The sequence below is a fragment of the Petromyzon marinus genome, chromosome 27 (genome assembly GCF_048934315.1).
Source record: "Petromyzon marinus isolate PM22_M1 ecotype Great Lakes invasive population chromosome 27, UKy_Petmar_22M1.pri1.0, whole genome shotgun sequence".
NCBI lineage: Eukaryota > Metazoa > Chordata > Hyperoartia > Petromyzontiformes > Petromyzontidae > Petromyzon > Petromyzon marinus.
Window position 1 is genome coordinate 498,795 of NC_133693.1, and position 26,206 is coordinate 525,000.

At 51.3% G+C, this 26,206-nt stretch overlaps 1 protein-coding gene across 3 annotated transcripts in view; it reads right to left on the reverse strand.

Moving 5' to 3' along the window:
- Window positions 1–26,206, reverse strand: part of LOC116946687 (receptor-type tyrosine-protein phosphatase kappa-like) — a 181,240-nt gene that overhangs the window by 133,006 nt on the left and 22,028 nt on the right. For all 3 annotated transcript variants that reach the window (XM_032961896.2, XM_032961899.2, XM_032961900.2), the window contains exon 2: window positions 6,381–6,509. In XM_032961896.2, coding sequence (XP_032817787.2) covers window positions 6,381–6,509 — 129 coding nt within the window. The remainder of the gene's footprint in view (window positions 1–6,380; window positions 6,510–26,206) is intronic.

Below are 26,206 nucleotides of genomic sequence, written 5' to 3' on the forward strand. Positions count from 1 at the left end.
TATCGGCGGGATGCATTAAAAATAACTCCACGCAGGAATATTTATTTAATATATTATTTTTCCAAGCGTGACTGGAAATGGCAAGTCAAAGTGAGGCCCCCTAATGAGACAGCGTGACACAAATACTGCACGGCACATCACACGCCGGCGAGCGCTACCAAAGGAACGCCGTTTAGGGCGCGCACTTATTCGTGCCCCCTGCCGCACGCACGTGTTTAAAACAGCGGGGGGCCGAGTACCGGCAGACGCCTCCTCCGGGTGGGGGGCGAGCGCGCGAGTCGCGACGTCATCCTGCGGTGCTGCGGGGGACGAGGTGCGCGGGTGGCGCTCTCGTCTCGCAAGACGGAGACATCGCCGGGGCCCGAGAGATCGCCGTGGTGCACTCACGCACGCACTCACGGGTCGCCGTGGTGCACGCACTCACTCACTCACGGGTCGCCGTGGTGCACCCACTCACGGGTGGCCGTGGTGCACCCACTCACTCACGGGTCGCCGTGGTGCACGCACTCACTCACGGGTCGCCGTGGTGCACGCACTCACTCACGGGTCGCCGTGGTGCACCAACTCACTCACGGGTCGCCGTGGTGCACTCACTCACTCGCTTCATCGTTATCAGCTCGATGCATCGCAATTGCAAATGTAGTCGATCGGCAGGCAGTTCACGTGTCGTGGAGGGCGAGTATTCCCACATTTTCCAAGGTGTCTGGTCAGCTCCCTAGGGCTCCCTCCAGTTCAGAGTCTACCACCAGCAGTGGTAGGAGCCAGCAATTGCAGGGCTGCACCTTTACCTTTCGTCTTTATACCAATCCACGTGACATGTAACGGGCGCATCTCTGTTATGGACAAGGAGAGGTAGTCACAGGCAGATGGATACAGGGAGACATTGAGCCTGGACTCGAATGGGGGACAGAGAGTCGAGAGCACAAGTGAGGGAGAATTTACAGCCTCTGGGGCCGGCAGGGGAGATTGGGCGTCTGCCGACTGATCTCAGACTGGAACAGAGAGCGTGAGGAGCTGAGTGGAGTGGAGGGACGGAGTGGAGAGACCGAAGCATTGGGGTGATGTAGTGGCATTTAGAATCATTTTAAGTTTTTAGTTGAGGGACGTGGGGTGGTGTAGATAAGACTAAATTGAAATCAATCGAGTTGAATTAAATAACCAATGCAAGTCAGCATTGCAGCTTCCGTAACTTTTTCAGTCGTTTCCTGTGGCTCGTTTCTGCTCCTCGTTTAACAACTGTTGCCGGGGCTGCGATGGAGCACATGGGGAACTGGGTAAAGAAAGGGGACGATGATTCTTTATATTGCACGAGTCCATCAATCGATCCATACGGCATCTGCCAGTGATTTCCCATGAAGTCGGCCCTGATGATTTCTTGATTCGACCTTGAAAAGCGACGATGATTAGCGGCCCAGTCGACCTCTGACCGACATTTGAACTCGCTAGAGTGTGGCACGCACTGCCAGCTTGCATGCTTCTACATGCGTAGTGGAGTAGTGCGCGGGGGTTTGCAAGCGGGGTGCACGCACGTGCGAGTTACGGGCAGTGAGGTCGCAACCAGGTGCGGCGAGAGAGCGTAACGGCGAGGAGACGGCCAATGAAGATGCATGGCAGCGAATGGCTGGCTGCAAATGCAGGCGGGGAACAGGCGCCAGGTTGCGGGAGATTGAGGCGATAGCGGCAGAAGCCGCTGGCGTGAGGCGACGGGGGTCGCCAGCATCATTAATGAGGAGTTAATGAAGAGGGGGATATACACGGGAGCGTGAGAGAGAGGGAGTTGAGTTGGTCGGAGTGAAGACAAGAGGAAAGACGAGAGGAGTCCCAGGCCCCGCTCGCCACACCTGGCCCTCTCCAGCGGTGATGGCTGAACCGCCACTGGGGGCAAGGGCGAGGTTGGAGAGGCGAGGGGAGAAAGGCTAGCAGTAGAGAAGCTAGCAGTAGAGAAGCTAGCGGAATCCTAAGTGTGATAAGTTAGCAGTAGAGAAGCTAGCGGAATACTAAGTGTGAGCGTGCGAAGTTAGCAGTAGAGAAGCTAGCAGTAGAGAAGCTAGCGGAGTATGTGGCGGTAGGTTAGCAGTAGAGAAGCTAGCAGAGTATGTGGCGGTAGGCTAGCAGTAGAGAAGCTAGCAGAGTATGTGGCGGTAGGCTAGCAGTAGAGAAGCTAGCGGAGTATGTGTCGGTAGGCTAGCAGTAGATAAGCTAGCAGAAGAGATGGGGAGATGCTGGCAGTGGAGAAGCTACCCGAGTGTTTAGTAATAGGCTAGCAGTGGAGAGACTAGCAGGGCGTACGGTGGGAAGCTACCAGAGTGTATAGTAATAGGCTAGCAGTGGAGAGACTAGCAGTGGAGACGCTATCAGAGTGCGGAGTGGAGCGTGGCAGGCAGGTTAGCAGTCGAGAGGCTAGGAGAGTGTAAACGAAGCAGGCTAGCAGTAGAGAGGTCAGGAGAGCGAGAGAGCAGGCTAGCAGTAGAGAGGCCAGGAGAACGAGAGAGAGAGAGAGCAGGCTAGCAGTGGAAAAGCCAGGAGAGCGAGAGAGAGAGAGAACAGGCTAGCAGTGGAGAGGCTAGGAGAGTGAGAGAGAGAACAGGCTAGCAGTGGAGAGGCAAGGAGAGCGAGCGAAGCAGGCGAGCAACGCAAGCAGGAAAATCACGACGGGGTTACGGGGTGGTGTCGAACGCGAGGAGTTCTGTTCAATAAAAAGCGAGACAGGAGAAAAATAAGCTGTCCGCATGAAATAAAAACACTCCACATGTATCTTGAAAACAGGAACAAAGCTAATGGTCTTCATTCGCAATGGGCAAGTAGGCAAAAAGTTTCGATCTTATTCCAAACTAAGCATTGCGGCTACAGCTCTATTACTCATGGTCTCACTTTGAAGTAAAGTTGAATCTGTCGACCTCCATGCAAGACAACCGTTACATTTCTCTTGTTAAAGATATCACGTTAATTTGCTGAAACTTCTCGCAGGACTTCGCAAAGCTGTGATTCACATGAGAGGCAACAGCATGCGCCCAGCAGCCAGGCCTGCGATTATAATGGGAAGCGACGCTTTCCGATGTATTTATTTTGTACCATCCCACCCATATGATGGGTTTTGCTGGAACAAGGGGGCACAGGCGGCACTCAAACTTTCACTTTTTAAAATAAATGTTTGAGAAGGATGCACGGAGCCAGCGCCGTGTTTTTCTAATAAAGGGTAAGGGTCACTTCAATTTGTCGGCGGATGCGTGCGTGCGTGCGTGGCTCGCTCCGGCGCGCTCGCGAGCGGCGGTGCCGCTCATCCGTCAGTGCCGCCAGATCCCGGGTCCCGCATCAATCGCGCACGTCAGACATTCAGCCGCGTGGCAGCCGTGAAATCTCGCAGCGGTAACACATTGCGCCGGAAAAGCGCTACGGGATTGACGATTGCGTTTGTGCTTTAACGTGGGCCATAAATCACAACCGCGTAAAAATACAACCCCCCCCCACCACCAAAAACAAAAGCCCCCAGCGAGGATGACGAGAAATCGAGGCACGCGAGATGTCGCCAAACGGTCGCTGCTTGACACCGACGAGTAAAGCGAAGGTCGGCATCCAGAACCCACACGGACTCAAGCGACTCTTGTCTCTTATTTTTGTTGCGCCGCCTTCCGTTATTAATTATTCTAATTAGAGCACCGGGGCAGGTAGGACGTCATTAGGAGGCTGAGGGAGGGGGCCCATGGGGCCACACGACTCGCTCGGAGCGGCTCCTGATTGTCCATCACCGCCCGGCTGTGACGACTCATTAACGCGAGCAGCGGGGCTCGTCTCGCGCCAGGTTTAGCGGAGCGGCGCGCTCGGCACTCGTCTGATTTGAGGAACACTCTGGGGAGCAAACCGCGCACCCTTGACCGTTCCTCTCTTGCTGTCCCAAGAGCGTCGAGCACCCAGAAAGCGCTTTGTGGAAACGCGGTAGCTGGGAGAGCGGCGCCGCTGTTCCACACGCGCCACCGGGGTACAAGAGGCGGACGGCGGCTCCTCATCGCGATATGTGATACCCGCAAGTCGGGGGGCTGCAGGGAGGTGGACGACGAATTCTCGTTGAGATCGTGAGGGAGGTGGGGTGCAGATTTTTGTTGAGATCGCGAGGGGTCTGCTGTAGAAGAGAGTCCTCTCAAGGAGAAGTCGACTCGACTTCTATGATAGTCCCCTCGATGCCACGTCAATTCATTGTAATTAGAGAAGGTGGCAGCATTCCTAATTAAGGAAAGAGGTGGAATCGTGAGCAACTTATGGCTCGGATGATAGTGAAGTAGGAATATTATCTGGCATGCGATCCTTTAAGCAAATACAATTGCTCAATTATTTAATGAGGTATAAGAGGGGTTTTTTTCATGTAATGAGGCCAATTACTTTCACAAATTACATTTTTAGGGTTATCATTTATTAACAAATGCTCCATCACGTGCCACAAGAATCTCGCGTGGACAAGCGGCAGCTTGCATCTCTATGAATCACTTAGCAAAATCCAGCAGACTAATTAATATCTTATGCAAATTTCTTGACAATGACAGATTCAGATAAGCATATGGGCCCTTAATTATTACGGCAGCACAGCTGCACTGCGGGGAAGAGCACACCATGTTTGTTTTGTGTTTTTTTGTTTTCATTTGAAACCTCGACGCACGCTCTCGGCGCCCGCAGCTCGGCTGTCTTGTGATTGACGACGACCCAGCAGTCCCCATCTCAATCGCCACAGCGACCGCCAGATATCCTAAGAGCTGGGATCCCGGTCACACGGCACGGATGTAGAAAGCGCTCCGGTAAAGCATCCGTGGGGGCACAAGGTCGCGCGGCGAACGTCGCAGAGCAGAGGGCATCTCACCACTCCGATATCGACACGGCAGCCCTGCAGCGTCGGGCGTGCTGTGGGGGGCCGAGCCCCCTGGCTGAGGGCTCAGCCCCACTTCTGAATGAGGCAATGGGTGTCACGGCCTTTCGTTATCTACATATGGGGTGAGCGCTCGAGCCGAATGCTTGACAGATAATAGATGATCGTATCGTTCCTTGTTCTGTTTAGAGTTTAATATTTCTTTAAAGTCTAACACCGTTATTATTATCATCATCACGCACGTTTACCCAAGGAGGCCTCACCGAATCTCAGACACTTACTTAAGAGGGTCCTGTCCAGTTTTTGCAGTCGCAGGGAATGTTACTGCTGTGTGTAATCACTATTGAGTAATTTGTAGGTAATTATTTTTAGCATTGGGTTGTTTGACCAATACCCAGCTACATTGTGTGCGGGGTTTTTTTTTAGCAATGTGAGAAACCGAAGAGCCCGGAGGAAACCGTGCATTGACCACATCGTGCCGCCCACCAACCCCCCCCCCCCCCCCCCACTCCAGCAAGGTCTCGGTCTGGGGTCACCACGATTCACACGTCGGCCGGTGAACTGATCGTCGCGTACACCACCCACAACGCCGTTCGCACGCCGTACGCCCCACGCCCGGCAGTCTCTTTAGCGGCTGCTGGCATGCAAATTGTCCGCCGTTCCAATATCACAGTGGCGGTGCCATCAATCTTTCTCATAACGGAGCCGCGAGGACGTCGCCTCTCGTTTTCAGCCACGTTCGTCTGCTCCCAATCCCCATGGCTCGTGGCCGGCAGCAGCTTGCCAGAGCCACGGTGATCCCAAAATGTGACAGCAAGAAAAAAGAACAGGCGACACTCTGGAGATGAATTGAAAAGAAAATGTTGATATGAAAAGTATTATCCTAGAGTCTGGATTAAGTAGTTAGGTAGGAGGCCGAGAAGTGGGTCTTGAAGCTGGGTGGGATGGCAGGTTGGGTGGTAGATGAGCAACAGGGTGAGTGGACATCCTACTGATGGAGAGAGTAGACTTGCCGGCAGTGCGGCGAGGAGACGAATGATCTGGAGTGCGAGCTGACAGTGAGATGAGTTTCCTGGCAGTGAGCAGGAGCATGCATTGGTGGTGAGTGAGTGGAAGTGCTGGTGGCGACTTGGCACGCTGACGTTGAGTAGTGGGCGAGTGGAGATACTGATGACGAGTCAGCCTGTATACTAATGGTCAGTGAATAGCCTGCTCTTGTGAGCGAGTGGAGATTGTAGTGAGCGAAGGTACACGTCGTGAGTGAGCAGGGATAGAGAGAGGTCTCCCCTCTCAGAAACCCTTTGCTTTGGTGTCCCACAACGTTCATTGGACCTCTACTCTTCTCCCACTTGACAAAATAATTTACAGTTTTAATATAAGTTATGATGTAACTGAGTGAGTGGCTGTGATGGCTGTGCTCGGTGTGTAGCTGTGCAGATTGTCGCTGCGGAGAACATGCGGCTGTTGGTAGTATGCGGAGCGTGGCGCTGTGCGGAGCGTGCGGCTGTGCTGGCTGCTGTGTGGCCACCTGCAGGAGGCTGCAGTCCAGGTCGCGACGCCTCCGCGCCACTCAGCTGCTCCCAGTCAAAGTCATCGTCCTTGTCCTGCACGAACCCGCACGCTGGGAACGGCTCCGTGATACGGCACCTACTCGATCCTGTGGGACAGAACCCGGACGTCCATGAGCAAACAGAACCTGCCACATCCAAATAATACTAATTATAATCTCAACAATAATAATAATAACGATAATAATCCAACGCAGGCCCACACGGGGAAGCGGGGCAACGCTGCCCTGGCTTCCCGTGCCGCCGCGTTCCGCACGACCGAGAAGCTGACGAGCTACAGCTGTCGTGGTCACCCGTGCTCGCTCTCACCACGAGCGAACGCTACGGGAGGCGAGGTGCAGCCGGCTCGGCCTGCGCTGGGGTCAGCGTGGCTCTGCTCTCGATTGAGGTCACCGCCCCACGGGAGCTGCACTGCCCGCTCGCAGAGCGAGATGGTGGGTTAGGTGGGGAGCGGTGGTGCAGTGGTTGTGGCACTGCGCCACAAAGCAGGTAGCCAAAGTGAATCCTTGCCCGTGGCCGACATCGGTGGTGAATATCTGAATCAGTCCAAGGGTTCCTGTAGTCAACTCAGTCCATGGTGAAGTTTGTACATATCACCACTAGAGAGACAAAGACGGCCGATCGGGCATGATAAAGCCTACAATACCACCCCCTCATGAGCCACACTGTCTTTCATAGGTGCTCACTAATAGCACTTACCCTTAAAGTCTGCGTGGGCTATGCGGGGAACCTTTATCTGGTGAGCAGCCAGCGGGGCTGCTCACACGAACCCTCTGTGCTGTCGTTCACCACTCCGTGTCTCACGAGCCTAGGAGGTGACGCCAGTGTCCAAACGTCTCAACATCACACGGGCAAATACATGAATTCGCAACTATTGTGATGGGGCTGCCAAGCACACCGTGAAGACGTGCAATGACAGGATCTCTCTCCCCATGATGAGTCACCGACACATTCCGCAGCAGATGCGATTTTAAATCTCTTTCCAAACCTCTGGATGAAGGCTGCTAATGTAACTGTGCCCCGTGCAACCTCTCCTCGTCGCTCCAGGGCCAAATTAATTCTGCTATTGCCATCACATTTAATAATGTCTCATATGTACAGCTCTAAAATGGCCATGCAATATTAAAAAGAGGAGGGACTGCACGAGTTGTTCTCTCGACAAACAAAACCTCTTTAAGCCAGCAAACACCCTTCGTGATACTGAACACATGACGCATGGCAGAAACACTTGATTAGACATCATCGCAACGGTCTCGCATGACTTGCTTCCAACACCGGGTGGACGGTGACGGCCGATTTGCATTCCTTTTTCAAATAATTTACACGGAATTTAAAATTACAAGCCACCGAGTGGTGTATTATCCTCCAAGCCCTCTTATTCCCGATGTATCAGCTCTTGTAGCGAGTGAGTGAGCGACGTGGGGCTTGTTCCATTGCGGCCACTTGATTTTACACATTGAGACGCCAAGCAGCAGCTTTTCCTTCACGCCAGATGTCACGTTAATGTGCTTTTTTCCAAAGACAAAAATGTCACGATCTTTCCCGAGAGTGCCCAAGAGGTGCGGGAGCGATGGGTGCTCGTGTTCGGAGCAGACCTCATCAATATCACCGCGGCCGCTATTGTGGCGCGCTGTCCAACAAAAGACGACAATCCTTAGAATATTCCGTAAAGATCGGGTCATGCACCTTCGCCTTGAGGAAATGCCACTGCGAGACGGGCGAACCCCATGCATCGGGCGCAAGATTGCACTTGGTTCCAAAATATAAAGGACGCTCTCTGTAAAGTGAAGGCAATGCACCAGAGCGAGGAGAAACCACGCAGACTCGCGTATTAATAATAACAGTATAACATTAACCCCAAGCGTCCGTGCCTGCTGTTACTGTTCTAGCTCATGAGCAACTCTTTTGAGCACTATTATCAACGCAAGGAAAGATTGTGCTGCCAAGAATATTCTTTCACGCACAAGGCAACACTTTTATCTGTGAGCAACACTTTCAAAAGTGCACGCTATTGCAGGTTTTAAATTACAGATTAGGTCCAGTAAGCAGATAAGAGATTTTTCTGAAATGTCACATTTCTGCAGCTTACCGATATCTTGTTTACCAGAACCCATTACAGAAGTGGGCTTCGCCCGGAGAAATTACAATGATTTGATGGTGCGCGGACGCTTTTCTGAGCCACCAACGCTATCCGAGCCTCAAAAGAGCAGCCGGCAATTTAGTGCGAACCGAGGCAGCATCTCCTGCAGGCAGCATTCTCGGCCACAGTGCTCACCTCAAAAGAGACCTCCATCGCGTCTCTGCATTACGCTGTTCTGAACTGCGTTAGTATTCACCGCGCACGACGAACGCGTATCTTCGTGTGACGGCTGCGCATATTAAATTACTGGCACTGATTTATTAAAATGTATTATTATCACTTATTATTATTTTGTAATTTCCTCTAAGTTCATACGAATCGCGTCGTGAGACAGACTATCTGTTGGAATCTTTCGCAGAGCCGCTTCGGCCCTTTCTGTAAGAGACGTGGCGCACAGAAGCGGATACCAAGACGTGTTACAAGACTGCACCTTGGTTTAGCGGATGACATGCTTTAGCTACTTACATTGATTTGTTATCGAATCTTGATTGAAAATATCCCAAGCAAAGTGTTGTGGATGAATCGCATCACAAAGTGCATCATGACTTAACTGACTCAATATGCCTGCTCTTAAATTATACACACAGTTTCACAAGACAAACAGTGGGAGATTGCCCATTTTCTCTGCTTTTCCCAGTCTGAAACTCTATTCCCCTAGTCACCCGTGCTATCAGCTCAAGAACGCCCTCTTCTCCTCTGCCGATGACTGGCTGCCTCTTCATGAAGTCAGTACGTTCCGCATTACTGTGCAGCATCTTGAGATGGGGCCACACGGAGTCATTGTACAAGTCCACATTTTAATTGTAAATGTAAAGGTGAAGCCCTGCAAATGCTTGCTCACGCCACTGTTGGTGGAAGGACTTCCACTGAGAGGTTAGTTCTGTAGAGCATCTCTAGAGGGTATTTGGCCTACTGTTCCACACTGACCAAATGAGGTGCCACTACGCACACTTTCTACGCACACTTTACCCAACAACACACGACGTGCAGGTCGACTCACAGCGATGTCCCCAATTATATCGCTGGGCGGACCGATACAGTATTTCAACTGCCGCACCGGAAGATCGAATGGAACCGGCGACGACTAAACACGGATCTCGGAACCCGCCAGTCCGACGCAACTTGTTGTGGCAAGAATTTAAATAACCGGCCGCTCCGCGCATGCGCGTTGTGAAATTGGAATGAGCCGGCCACAGTTTTGCGATAATAAAGTAGGACACCCTCTCACCCCCTCCGTTATCCCCCCCCCCCAGCCCCACCACCGACCACAACGCTCCTCATTAAAACTCCTCCTCTCTTCCTCCTCTTCCTCCACCCCTGCCCCACACTCATCAATCTCTTACACTCGCCCGGTCACCGTGCCGCCTCACAGCGCCAGCGTCCTCTTTTTAAGAGAGGGGCAGTTCCACAAATTAAGCAGCCCCACAGTTGAAACATTCTCAGTCATCCGCGGCACACATATTGGGGTGGTCACTTACACGGTATTCATTTATAGTTTCAGAAAATATGGATTGCTTATAGTGAACACGTCAATGGTTTGGACACGCACGAACGTGAAGTCACCATCACATCGCAGCGTGGATGAAAAACTCGGCTCATCTCGGTACGTCCGACACCACAGTTAGATTGTATGAGCATTGCTGCCATATCAAATAAATTGTAACAAATGAGATATCTCTGCATTACGGAAGCCATAATTGGTTGACACTGCGCCCAAGTATACAGCCACTGCAAGGTTGTACAAACGTGTCTGAAACATGCGTTAATAATGGTCAAAGGCGCCAGTGTCGCTCTCGCGTGCAAAGCTAGTGCGTGCAGGTACCATAGTACTGCCCAACATGAGCACTCACACAATCCCAAGCACGTGACCCTTTTGCCAGAGGAGAGGCAACAAAATAGCACGTTTCCGACACTCGATGCATCTTGTGATAGTAATTAGCTGATCGGTATTTCATGATCGGGCTGAATTCACAATGTTACACCCAATGCACAGGGAAGTGATCAACTCCTGTAAGCGATGGATATTCCACAATCTGATGGCAGGGGGTCAATCTAGCTATATAACATATGTTGCAGATTTCTCATAAAGTGGTATTCGTCATATTTACCCACGACGGGTATTCAGATGACGAAGCACGCACCCCAACCACAAAATAAAAACTTTAAAAATGAACAAAACCTTTCAGGCACCGCTGGACATTGGGGCACAAGAGGCTCGCTAAGTCCATCCTACCTCGCGTATTTAATTAGCCAAGCGGATAATGGCATAACGCGGGTTGTTAGGTAACCGCCCGTGTCCTAATAACGTCTAAATTACCATCCTGCTGGATTTACGGCACGAGTCCGCCCCTGCACTCATATGAATGGCAAGTTACTGCCACACTCTCCCCCTGCTCGCACGCGACAGGGAACACACACGCGCACGTACGCACGTACGCACACGCAATGCCAGTTTTGAAATCTCCAGGATCAGCATCCTCGCTCCAATTTATGAGCAATGCCCCCCCCCCCGCCCCAAGCTCGGCTCCCTGAACCGGCACCGCACCCCAGCGGAATGACTCGACAGGAAATGTCAGACGCTGGCGGGGGAGCCGAGGAGCCAAGGATGGGGAGGGCGGTGGTTGGAGGGGGGGGGGGGTACGATGGGGAGGATGGGGGGCCCGAGCCTCCCCGGCCGATTAAGCGCAAAAGTCGGCGAGACGGAGGACAGATCAAGAGCCACGCAACGCAGAGCCCCGCGCATCCAATTTTCTCGGAGCGGGGAGGCGTTGAGTAACAAGCGGCAGAGCATCGGCGCATTAATGCCGCGGGTATTTTCTCCCAGCGCTACTCTCTCTCTCGACACACTCGCTCTCTTCAAGTGAATTAATTCCCTGACATTCACTTATGCTGCTTACGCTGCCGGCCATCGCCGCCGTGCTTTGTTTGCGTTGTGTGCCCGCTGCGTGGTGTTTAATTGTGTTCGCGTGCATGTACGATGACGTGAATGTGTAGACTGCTGCACTGCATGTGGGCAAAACAAAAATAAAGTTTCGGGACAGGTTAGATATGAAATGTGGGGGCTACGCCGTCAGATTTATTATGCTTGCAAATAAGGCTACGCTTGTCTCTTTAATTCTCACCCAGCTAAACACAATTACTTTAATCTTCATTTGCTGCGTTGTGTTGAAATTTAGGAACTGTTCAAATCCACACCACTACAGGGAGAGGAGATCCACGGTGAAATCTCAAGCGGGGTTGATGCCCGTGATTTAGAATCTCGCGTGCATCACTTCAGTGGCCTTCATTGAACCAGGCCTCCCTTGACAAAGACAAAGAGACCTCTTGCATTCACAAAGATACAGCTCTTTTCAAGGGGCTCTTAACTCATTATAAAGTTAATCAACTTAATCTAGATTTGAAGCTTTCGTGACTGCAAGGATCCATACTCTTTGGTTCTATTCGGTAAAGTCACGTAGGTAAAAAATAAAACAACAAAAAATCACGACGTTTCGGCCACAACGCTGTCCTCTGAACAGTTGGGTCCCTTCACCTGATGAAGGCCACTTGTGTTGTGGCCGAAACGTCGTGATTTTTTGTTGTTTTATTTTTTACCTACGTGACTTTACCGAATAGAACCAAAGAGTATTCATCAACTTATCTTGTGTCACGTACCAGCTGAGATGTATCATGTTTCCGAAATGATACCACTCGAATAATGTCATTATGTAGACAGAGCTCTTTCTTTGACTGGTTTAGAGTTTATATTTCAATGTATGCACAGGAAATAACGTTCATCCAGCAGTGGATTGACCTTGTCCGATGTTGACTTTGTTGCAAGATCCAAGTGGAGTATTCGGAAGATGACACTGGCACATCTCTGGCTTTACTCTTGTCAACGGGGGGGGGGGGTGGTCACGGGGTTTTGAACAGCCGCGCAACGCTTGGGGGGTTGAAGGGGAGGGACGCTCGAAGCCTCCTCCCGGGACGATGGACAAGTTTCACTTCGTGGGGAAGTAAACAATGGTTGCCATAAGAATGGACTCGCCCCCGTCATAGCAATGGGGAAATTCCACCACTGTTTTTGCAGGACTATAAGCAGGCGAGCGGTTTTTTTTGTCACCGGGAACTGGGAGCGAAGTTGCACGCAGCGCAGCGCGTCATCCACTCGGCAGCGAGACGCGGTCACGGCTAAGAAGCACAATAACAACCACCACAACAATAACAACCACCACAACAATAACAACCACCACAACAATAACAACCACCACAACAATAACAACCACCACAACAATAACAAACACCACAACAATAACAACCGCCGCCGTTCACAGAGCGTCTCCATGCAATCGCATCTCAATGCAAGCTACAAAAACTGAAAAAAGAGAAAACTACATTCGGGTAGGAAGGGAGTGGACTCGTGGGGGGAAACTCTGGAGAGGGAAGGAGAGTCCCAACACAACAGAGTCCCAACACAACAGAGTCCCAACACAACAGAGTCCCAGCACAACAGAGCCCCAACACAACAGAGACCCAACACAACAGAGTCCCAACACTACAGAGTCCCAACACAACAGAGTCCCAACACAACAGAGTCCCAACACGACAGAGACCCAACACAACAGAGACCCAGCACAACAGAGTCCCAACACAACAGAGTCCCAACACGACAGAGTCCCAACACAACAGAGTCCCAACACAACAGAGTCCCAACACGACAGAGACCCAGCACAACAGAGCCCCAACACAACAGAGACCCAACACAACAGAGTCCCAACACTACAGAGTCCCAACACAACAGAGTCCCAACACAACAGAGTCCCAACACGACAGAGACCCAACACAACAGAGACCCAGCACAACAGAGTCCCAACACAACAAAGTCCCAACACAACAGAGTCCCAACACGACAGAGTCCCAACACAACAGAGTCCCAACACAACAGAGTCCCAACACGACAGAGACCCAACACAACAGAGTCCCAACACAACAGAGTCCCAACACGACAGAGTCCCAACACAACAGAGTCCCAACACGACAGAGACCCAACACAACAGAGTCCCAACACAACAGAGACCCAAAACGACAGAGTCCCAACACAACAGAGACCCAGCACAACAGAGACCCAGCACAACAGAGTCCCAACACAACAGAGTCCCAACACAACAGAGTCCCAAAACAACAGAGACCCAACACAACAGAGACCCAACACAACAGAGACCCAACAGAGTCCCAACACAACAGAGACCCAACACGAGAGAGACCCAACACAACAGAGTCCCAACACAACATAGTCCCAACACAACAGAGCCCCAACACAACAGAGACCCAACACAACAGAGTCCCAACACTACAGAGTCCCAACACAACAGAGTCCCAACACAACAGAGACCCAGCACAACAGAGTCCCAACACAACAGAGTCCCAACACAACAGAGTCCCAACACGACAGAGTCCCAACACAACAGAGTCCCAACACGACAGAGTCCCAACACGACAGAGACCCAACACAACAGAGTCCCAACACAACAGAGTCCCAACACAACAGAGTCCCAACACGACAGAGACCCAACACAACAGAGTCCCAACACAACAGAGACCCAACACGACAGAGTCCCAACACAACAGAGACCCAGCACAACAGAGTCCCAACACAACAGAGTCCAAACACAACAGAGTCCCAACACAACAGAGTCCCAAAACAACAGAGTCCCAACACAACAGAGTCCCAACACAACAGAGTCCCAAAACAACAGAGACCCAACACAACAGAGACCCAACACAACAGAGACCCAACAGAGTCCCAACACAACAGAGACCCAACACGAGAGAGACCCAACACAACAGAGTCCCAACACAACAGAGTCCCAACACAACAGAGCCCCAACACAACAGAGACCCAACACAACAGAGTCCCAACACTACAGAGTCCCAACACAACAGAGTCCCAACACAACAGAGTCCCAACACAACAGAGACCCAGCACAACAGAGTCCCAACACAACAGAGTCCCAACACAACAGAGTCCCAACACGACAGAGTCCCAACACAACAGAGTCCCAACACGACAGAGTCCCAACACGACAGAGACCCAACACAACAGAGTCCCAACACAACAGAGTCCCAACACAACAGAGTCCCAACACGACAGAGACCCAACACAACAGAGTCCCAACACAACAGAGACCCAACACGACAGAGTCCCAACACAACAGAGACCCAGCACAACAGAGTCCCAACACAACAGAGTCCCAACACAACAGAGTCCCAACACAACAGAGTCCCAAAACAACAGAGACCCAACACAACAGAGACCCAACACAACAGAGTCCCAACACAACAGAGTCCCAAAACAACAGAGACCCAACACAACAGAGACCCAACACAACAGAGACCCAACAGAGTCCCAACACAACAGAGACCCAGCACAACAGAGTCCCAACACAACAGAGTCCCAACACAACAGAGTCCCAACACGACAGAGTCCCAACACAACAGAGTCCCAACACGACAGAGACCCAACACAACAGAGTCCCAACACAACAGAGTCCCAACACAACAGAGTCCCAACACGACAGAGACCCAACACAACAGAGTCCCAACACAACAGAGACCCAACACGACAGAGTCCCAACACAACAGAGACCCAGCACAACAGAGTCCCAACACAACAGAGTCCCAACACAACAGAGTCCCAAAACAACAGAGACCCAACACAACAGAGACCCAACACAACAGAGACCCAACAGAGTCCCAACACAACAGAGACCCAACACGAGAGAGACCCAACACAACAGAGTCCCAACACAACAGAGTCCCACCACAACAGAGACCCAACACGACTGACACCCGGCACGACAGAGTCCCAACACAACAGAGTCCCAACACAACAGAGTCCCAACACAACAGAGTCCCAACACAACAGAGTCCCAACACAACAACACAACAGAGACCCAACACGACAGAGTCCCAACACAACAGAGTCCCAACACAACAGAGTCCCAACACAACAGAGTCCCAACACAACAGAGACCCAACACGAGAGAGTCCCAACACAACAGAGTCCCAACACGACAGAGTCCCAACACGACAGAGACCCAACACAACAGAGTCCCAACACAACAGAGTCCCAACACAACAGAGTCCCAACACGACAGAGACCCAACACAACAGAGTCCCAACACAACAGAGACCCAACACGACAGAGTCCCAACACAACAGAGACCCAGCACAACAGAGTCCCAACACAACAGAGTCCCAACACAACAGAGTCCCAACACAACAGAGTCCCAAAACAACAGAGACCCAACACAACAGAGACCCAACACAACAGAGTCCCAACACAACGGAGTCCCAAAACAACAGAGACCCAACACAACAGAGACCCAACACAACAGAGACCCAACAGAGTCCCAACACAACAGAGACCCAGCACAACAGAGTCCCAACACAACAGAGTCCCAACACAACAGAGTCCCAACACGACAGAGTCCCAACACAACAGAGTCCCAACACGACAGAGTCCCAACACGACAGAGACCCAACACAACAGAGTCCCAACACAACAGAGTCCCAACACAACAGAGTCCCAACACGACAGAGACCCAACACAACAGAGTCCCAACACAATAGAGACCCAACACGACAGAGTCCCAACACAACAGAGACCCAGCACAACAGAGTCCCAACACAACAGAGTCCCAACACAACAGAGTCCCAACACAACAGAGTCCCAAAACAACAGAGACCCAACACAACAGAGACCCAACACAACAGAGACCCAACAGAGTCCCAACACAACAGAGACCCAACACGAGAGAGACCCAACACAACAGAGTCCCAACACAACAGAGTCCCACCACAACAGAGACCCAACACGACTGACACCCGGCACGACAGAGTCCCAACACAACAGAGTCCCAACACAACAGAGTCCCAACACAACAGAGTCCCAACACAACAGAGTCCCAACACAACAGAGACCCAACACGACAGAGTCCCAACACAACAGAGTCCCAACACAACAGAGTCCCAACACAACAGAGTCCCAACACAACAGAGACCCAACACGAGAGAGTCCCACCACAACAGAGACCCAACACGACAGACACCCGGCACGACAGAGTCCCAACACAACAGAGTCCCAACACAACAGAGTCCCAACACAACAGAGTCCCAACACAACAGAGACCCAGCACAACAGAGTCCCAACACAACAGAGACCCAACACAACAGAGTCCCAACACAACAGAGTCCCAACACAACAGAGATCCAACACAACAGAGTCCCAACACAACAGAGACCCAACACACCAGAGTCCCAACACAACAGAGATCCAACACAACAGAGTCCCAACACAACAGAGTCCCAACACAACAGAGTCCCAACACAACAGAGACCCAACACAACAGAGACCCAACACAACAGAGACCCAACACAACAGAGACCCAACAGAGTCCCAACACAACAGAGACCCAACACAACAGAGACCCAACACGAGAGAGTCCCAACACAACAGAGTCCCAACACAACAGAGTCCCACCACAACAGAGACCCAACACGACAGACACCCGGCACGACAGAGTCCCAACACAACAGAGTCCCAACACAACAGAGTCCCAACACAACAGAGACCCAACACGACAGAGTCCCAACACAACAGAGTCCCAACACAACAGAGACCCAACACGACAGAGTCCCAACACAACAGAGTCCCAACACAACAGAGTCCCAACACAACAGAGTCCCAACACAACAGAGTCCCAACACAACAGAGTCCCAACTCAACAGAGTCCCAACACAACAGAGATCCAACACAACAGAGTCCCAACACAACAGAGTCCCAACACAACAGAGTCCCAACACAACAGAGTCCCAACACAACAGAGACCCAACACAACAGAGACCCAACACAACAGAGTCCCAACACAACAGAGACCCAACACGACAGAGTCCCAACACAACAGAGTCCCAACACAACAGAGACCCAACAGGACAGAGTCCCAACACAACAGAGTCCCAACACAACAGAGTCCCAACACAACAGAGATCCAACACAACAGAGTCCCAACACAACAGAGACCCAACACGACAGAGTCCCAACACGACAGAGTCCCAACACAACAGAGTCCCAACACAACAGAGTCCCAACACAACAGAGTCCCAACACAACAGAGACCCAACACAACAGAGTCCCAACACAACAGACACCCCGCACCACAGAGATCCCGAACAAACGACGACGACCCCTCGGGAGAGTCGTGGCAGCCAACGACGCCGACGGCATCGGGCACCAAGCGGCCGATGTACATTTTGATGATCTTCTAAAATAACCGCTCTGCTGATGATTGACATATATATTGTCGGGCCCATACTTGTCACGATATAAACACAACGTTCAATCCTTTACAACGGTCGCGATCATTGTAAAAATCTACAATTCTCTAAGCCGCGTGCTGACAAACACCGTAGCGTGCTGCAACCTGGCCGAGGTCATCAACTCGCTCTACTTGAGAACCCGGTGTCATCGCGCGTGGGTGAAACCTGGCTTCAAATGCAGGACCTCGGCCGAGTTGGATCGACGTTCTGCCCCGCAGCTCTGGGCTCGGGGCTGCCCAGGGGACTCGCCCACAGAGACTCGCAGGGCCACCCCGCCGCGCGGGTGTGCGCGCTCGCGTTTGCTTTTATGATGACTATACTGCCACCACTGCATTGCCCATCACTCTGCTGTACACGTATGACGTGGATTACACACAATGGAGAGGGAAATCGATAATAAACCATTTTTAAAAAAACCAAAGGAGGAAAAAGACATACTGCTTAGTCTATATACGATATATTATTATTATTACACACACGTGCGCGCCCCGGGTGAGTCTGGTACAATGCGCGTGGCTGTGTGCGAGCGAGCGAGAGGACGCGGTTTGTCGTTGGTATTTGCAGGGCGTTCACCCCGAGACGGCGAGAGCGCTCGCTCACAAAACAACATCTGCCAAAGCTAAACGTTAACGGTGCAGCCTAGAGATTTTTTTTTTTATCTCAAGCCAATGGGCCTCCGCTAGATCCTTTCTCGGGAGTCTTTGGTCTACTCTTCCACGCTGGGCAAAACTGACATCTTGGCAGAGGTGGGAGTAGCCACATTTTTTTTACAAACCCCAGTTTCCTCCGCGAACACAAAAATGCAGGAACCCCTTACCGAGGCTTCCCTGGTTACGTGACAATGGGGAGTCGTAACCACTATTCTTAGCCGCGGAATCTCACCTGGATGATTGCTGCCGTTTGGTTAATTAAAAACACGCTCTCGTGTCATTAGCACTGCTATAATCTGACACCATTATGAACCATTAGCTGTGGTAGGAGATCGTTGTCACAGTAACTGCAGGCGCACGTGTCGCCCGCGCGTGTCGCTCGCACCTCCTGTAGCCCGCTCAGGGCTCCGACTGCACAGTGCGGCGTGTCCCACCCCACTGCACCGGCTCCGTACTTATCAATCCCCTCCCATTCAAATACAAGGAGTTACGCACTGAACGCGCCTGATGATTGCTGAACGTGCCCCATGTCACGTGATAATTGCTTATTATGTCATTGGAAACGTCACTGTCTACGATCTACATCATGTGGGACAAAATTACACAGACCCCCCCCGTGTAGCCCACTCAGGCGGTTGGGGAAAGTGCTGTCAGCGAGCATCTCTGAAGGCCAGAAAGGCGCACGTCCAGTATTGTGGGAGTGGCATGGCCAGCACCACGCTCAGCCACCTCTCTTCTCCTGTCTAGATTTATATGGCGAAGACGCTTTCCACCAATTATAAAATTATACATAGGATGATAGTGGTTAAGATAATGAGTGGGGTTAATTAAAGTAGTGGTGTAGCTATGGTGACAGGGGAACATGTGGGAGTCGCTAATGAGCGGTTGGAGTGGGGGTTGTGATCGGGGTGGTGATCGGGGTGGTGATGGGGTGGTGATGGGGGTGGTGATGGGGGTTGGGGAGTGATCGGGGTTTGGATTGGGGACGGGGTAGGCCTGGTGGTAGCTGGGAGGCGGAGACAGAGGGCAGCAGTGTCAACAGGGTGATGACGGGCTAGGGGATAAGAGATGGGTTTTAAGGGAGGAACGGAAGCAGGTTAGTGAAGATGATGACGCCATACCAAGTACTCGTTTAAGGCTGAGTTGACCTAGAAAAGGCACAGAACTGGTTTAGATCATCACTACTGATGGTGTCTTGTGGTCGGCAATCGACGTTTGGTTCTTGGGTTCGTAGCGCGGTGTGCTAACCGCTGCGCCACCGCTCCCAACTTTGTCACGTGGCACAACACACGCGCACCCACACGAACACACACAGGGTCCCCGCGTTCTATTGAATCGTCGCTCCCGACATCACTTGTGCAGGCATGTGCACCGTGCAGCGACCTCATTTGCATTTGAACGGAGAAGTTTGGTGAATGTGAATAGGCGGACCTAGTTGGGCGGTCTGAACCGCCGTTTGGGACAAGCCGGCGTCAGTGAACCCCATTAGCAACGCGGCGAACGACTTCAGTGTTTGTACAACGTAAACAAATTAGGCAGCCCATGATTTTTCGCCAAAATTCAAATTGTTCATAGCAGACGCTTAGCACGCAGCTGCGGTCGAAGCAGTATTGTGAAGTGCGGATGAGAGACGCCGGGAGTTTATAATTAAGCTCAGGGCTACTGTACAGAAATCAACAAAACGTGAACATGAGTCACCACGATAACCGTGGAATCGTCACAATTGCACAGCATCCCCGAAGCGTGAGTTTACCTGTAAAGATCCGGTAGAAGTTGAATCCAATTGCAATTATAATCCACAGCACCATCTCTAGCCACCTTTGTCTCCCCAGTGCGGATTTATACCGACCGCACCAGGTATTTATTTGAGGCTGCGTCGGGTTTTGTGAGACTCAGGACCGGCTAAAACATTCGTCACTGCTGTTGGCCGTGCGCGTGAATCGAACTCGGGTCGCCGAGTTCGCGCTAACCACTGCCCCACCGCTCTACACATCACGCACGCACCTGCACAGGTGTTCACATCCCAACTGCGTATGCATGCGCACGTTGGATTCGCTGGCGCTGAAGATCGCGCGCCCATCAGCGCGGCTCTCTTGCTCTCTCGAATCTCCCGCTCTGCTATTTGTGGCGACTTCTCGCTCACCGCGAGTGAACTACGCCCGGTGCCTACAGGGTCGACTTACTTACCGACCCCGATCGACAAAACCGCGTCCAAATATTTTGGGTCCCGAGTCAAAACAAACGTGTGCATCGTCTTAATTCACTGCTTGACGAGCAACAGGGGCAAGAATGAAACCGCCGGGCCTGACCTCACACTCGATCTCGTATGCAGACGCGCGCAATCGTCACCGCCACTAGTGGCGGTGACGTGGCCACGGTGCCCGTGTCAGGCCATTTGCACGTGAAGGCCACGTGAAGTGTCCAACACCGCTGGCAGGAAGTCACGGGACAGACCCAGGTGCCACGCGCATAGAGACGCAGATCCCCGTGAAGCCTCGGTTAGACTGGTTGGAAAATTGTTGTTAGCGAACACCTAATATCTGTATGTTCATACATTCAAAGACAACATTTTCCTGACTTGCTTCTGCATGTAATGTGGGGCAAGTGCTGTTAGCGAGCACCTGTTGAGATCGGAACAGCACATGAAGGGAGTGGCGTGCCCAGCACCACGCCTGGACGCCTTTGTCTTTCCAGTGCTGATGTTTACACACTGCTCCAGGTACCCATCTCAGGCTGAGGCGACCCAGGGGAGGGCCAGGACCGCTGCAGATATTCATCGCTGATATTGGCAATGGCTGGGAGTCGAACGCAGGTAGCGGGTTACATGGTGCAGTGCGCTAACCACTGCGCCGCCGCTCCACTCATCACCATTTGGTGCATCATGTGCACACACACACATGCACAGACAGTATGCCCCGCCCATCATCATCAAGGGAACACGCACGGATGCTCTCCTGCAATCTCACCATCATCATCATCATCAAGGGTACACACAGACTCTCCTGCAATCCCATCATCATCATCAAGGGCTCACACGCGGAGGCTCTCCTGCAATCTCACCATCATCATCATCAAGGGCACACACAGACTCTCCTGCAATCCCATCATCATCATCAAGGGCTCACACACGAAGGCTCTCCGGTAATCCCACCACCACCATCATCAAGGGCACACACGCACGCACATGCAGGAATGCTCCTCCTGTAGTCCCCCGTGCTCTGTCAATGGTAAAATGGCCAAATCAATGGAGCGGCGCACTCCGTCAGTTTTACTACTTCGCTCCCGCGGCATTTTCCCTGCAGCAACATGAAATTGTCTCGGGCTCGAGCGCCGCAATAAAACGTGCCGATCCCAGAAGCCGTTAAAAAGGGGAATAAGAAATAAATATATGTGTTAATAAATAAATATATGTGTTAATAAATAAACAAATAACACACTCCCCCTGTGCCGCCCGCCCGCCCGCCCGCCCGCCCGCTGCGAGCCACGGACTCCGGCAGGGGTGAAGAGTCCCGATACGTCGTCACTCGCGGCACTCCGCGGCCTCTGCCCGTTCCACCGTCGCTGAAGTCGACGGAAAGCTGTACCCCCCATCCTGCTGCTCCTCCTCTCCTCCCTTGTACGTTGAACTTCTTTCGCAGCGTACGTAGCCAACCGTGCTAATCCCTGCGGCCCTACGACAACTCCGTTCCCATAATACTGTTTTTTTGGGAGCGTTAGATCGCGTAAATATAAATGTTTCGTTAAACCCGCCACCATCCGACACAGCCAATTAGTAAGGTTTGCCACGAAAAAATAAAGCATGGCAATTCGTTACCTGTACAGCACACCGGTGTGTTGGAGAGTAAAACCACAGGGGAACTGTGGGAACGAAGTTCCCCTGGTCTCCCGCGCTGATGAGAACCCTCCTCTGGTCGAATCAATGCTCAGGACTTTCCCCATCTGCCTCCGCCTTTCTCTCTCTCTCTCTACCATCTTCACACGCACACGCTCCCAACAGAATGTCATCGCAAATCCTCATTTGGCCTACAGCATTCGATGCCTCGATCTATACCCTCGCGAATGGTCGCAATAAACCTTCTTCTCAGTCTCCACACGTGCGCGTTTCCCCCACTTGAGATGCGGTCAAATTCATATGCCTCATCAACCAGCACCGCACTGCCGACGGGGCTCGCCTCACTCGGCTGGAGCGGTAAGACGGTGGTTAGTACTTCTGAGTTCGCGTCTCGGCCCCGGCTAACATCAGTGACGAGTGACATTACCCCGCCCTCACCTGCTCGTGGTGAAGTATGGTCAAGCAAGCTCCATGACCGACACCACATGGGGGGGTCTTCATCCAGCAGTGGTGAGCCACAGACTCACACTGGAGCCACAGACTCAAACAGTGACCCACAGACTCACATAACGACCCACAGACTCACATACTGTAGAGACCCAAAGACTCACATAGAGATCCAATATTTACATAAAGACCCACAGGCTCACACAATGACCCACAGACTCACACATATACCCAAGACTCACATAGAGAACCATAGACTCACACAGAGACCCAAAACTTACACAGATACTCACAGACTCACACAGTGACCGACAGACTCATATAGAGACCCACCGACTCACATAGAGACCCACATACACACATAGAGACCCACAGACTTACACATAGAGACCCACAGACTCACACGGTGACCCACAGCCTCATGTCGAACCCAAGACTTACGGAGATATCCACTGAGAAATTGCAATGCGCTAGCAGTGGCTTCAGCATCAGCGCCGTCTACACCAGACAGACGGTACATGCGGCCCACGCAGCTTCCCAGGAGAGCTGTGTCCGATTTCGTAAGACGCCGTTAAGCGGGATATCGCTTCACTTGTCATTTAGAGCAGTACAAGTTACCGGAAACAAACTAACTTGAGATGTCAAATGCAACTGAACACTGGCCTGGTAGGAGCTCAGCACTGCTCCATCCTCATCTCAATAATTTACACTTCTCAATAATAATTTCTAAGTGCAAATTATTATCATCACCACCACCATCTCTGCCTTAAATTATCAAAGTGTTCAGGAGATGGCAGAGCAGCAACGTATTCTTGAATCTATCTGTGCAAATATTTCCGCGTTATCCCTTCACGTTCACGGAGTTTCTCTAGGTACTGATTTCCTCCCAAACGTCACTCATTCGCGTGGGCCAAACATCCACGTGGAGGAATCTTCTCTGAGAAGGAGTCTTGAGACTCAGTGAGGCTTCACCTGGATAGATGGCATTTAGCCTACTCTTCCACACTGGCCAAATCCATTCATAAGGGGAGATAAATAATTCGAAATATATTAATGATTCCACCTGTACACGTCACCCGGGACAGGAAAGTCTGAGGTGGACTTTGCTGCCTCCTCAATCTGGAGCCACGAACACACACAGCGAGATGTTAACTACCTCGCCTGGTATGCAAGAGGTCGTGGGACCAATCCTGACCCTGACGCCTGCTGTATATTTGGAGCTTGCGTCTCTCTTTCTCCCCGTGGTCGCGTGGATTTTTTTCTCCGGGTCCTCCGGGTTTTCCCTCCACATTTAGAATCAACGTGTGTGTGTGTGTTTAGAGCATTTTATTGCTATGTATGCCCACATGATGAGCCACTTCGTTGAGCTATCATTTGTGTCCAGGTCGTTTCTGAAAAAAATAGCTATATCGCTCAGTGAGCTTGACCTGGTAAGATAAATAAGAGTTGAGTTGCGTTTCCTACCCTCCCTTCTTGCCCTCCCTCCTGGCCATCCCAGCTGATGTGAGAACTTGGTGCGTTCGGTCGGACTCGAGGGGAAAGTGGCGACTGCGTCAATGGACTCATCACTCGAGGATCTCTGCTGCGTCTGCAGCAGCACGAACCCGGCTCTATGGCCCGCCGTTAGCAATGGCTCACACTCGTACGATTGTCCTGCTGCCTGTAAAAACGACGGTGAGGTGTGGTGACGGCTCAAGAGCTCTTCCGACGACTGGCTGCCTCTCTCGATCGTAAATGGAGCCGCTGTTTCTGCAAAGGGTCTTCAGATGCAGGCATATTCTCACGTGCCATGTACAGTGAGGGGAAAAAGTATTTGATCCCCTGCTGATTTTGTACGTTTGCCCACTGACAAAGAAATGATCAGTCTATAATTTGAATGGTAGGTTTATTTGAACAGTGAGAGACAGAATAACAACAACAATAATCCAGAAAAACGCATGTCAAAAATGTTATAAGTTGATTTGCATTTTATTGAGGGAAATAAGTATTTGACCCCCCCCCCCTCTCAATCAGAAAGATTTCTGGCTCCCAGGTGTCTTTAATACAGGTAACGAGCTGAGATTAGGAGCACACTCTTAAAGGGAGTGCTCCTAATTTCAGCTTGTTACCTGTATAAAATACACCTGTCCACAGAAGCAATCAATCAATCAGATTACAAACTCTCCACCATGGCCAAGACCAAAGAGCTTTCCAAGGATGTCAGGGACAAGATTGTAGACCTACACAAGGCTGGAATAGGCTACAAGACCATTGCCAAGCAGCTTGGTGAGAAGGTGACAACAGTTTGTGCGATTATTCGCAGATGGAAGAAACACAAAATAACTGTCAATCTCCCTCGACCTGGGGCTCCATGCAAGATCTCACCTCGTGGAGTTGCAATGATCATGAGAACGGTGAGGAATCAGCCCAGAACTACACGGGAGGATCTTGTCAATGACCTCAAAGCAGCTGGGACCATAGTCACCAAGAAAACAATTGGTAACACACTACGCCGTGAAGGACTAAAATCCTGCAGTGCCCGCAAGGTCCCCCTGCTCAAGAAAGCACATATACATGCCCGTCTGAAGTTTGCCAATGAACATCTGAATGATTCAGAGGACAACTGGGTGAAAGTGTTGTGGTCAGATGATACCAAAATGGAGCTCTTTGGCATCCACTCAACTCGCCGTGTTTGGAGGAGGAGGAATGCTGCCTATGACCCCAAGAACACCATCCCCACCGTCAAACATGGAGGTAGAAACATTATGCTTTGGGGGTGTTTTTTTATGCAAAAGGGACAGGACAACTTCACCGCATCAAAGAGACGATGGACGGTGCCATGTACCGTCAAATCTTGTATGAGAGCTTCCTTCCCTCAGCCAGGGCATTGAAAATGGGTCGTGGATGGGTATTCCAGCATAACAATGACCCAAAACACATGGCCAAGGCAACAAAGGAGTGGCTCAAGAAGAAGCACATTAAGGTCCTGGAGTGGCCTAGCCAGTCTCCATATCTTAATCCCATAGAAAATCTGTGGAGGGAGCTGAAGGTTCGAGTTGCCAAACGTCAGCCCCGATACCTTAATGACTTGGAGAAGATCTGCAAAGAGGAGTGGGACAAAATCCCTCCTGAGATGTGTGCAAACCTGGTGACCAACTACAAGAAACGTCTGACCTCTGTGATTGCCAACAAGGGTTTTGCCACCAAGTACTAAGTCATGTTTTGCAGAGGGGTCAAAAATGTATTTTCCTGATTAAAATGCAAATCAATTTATAACATTTTTGACGTACGTTTTTCTGGATTTTGTTGTTGTTATTCTGTCTCTCACTGTTCAAATAAACCTGCCATTAAAATTATAGACTGATCATTTCTTTGTCAGTG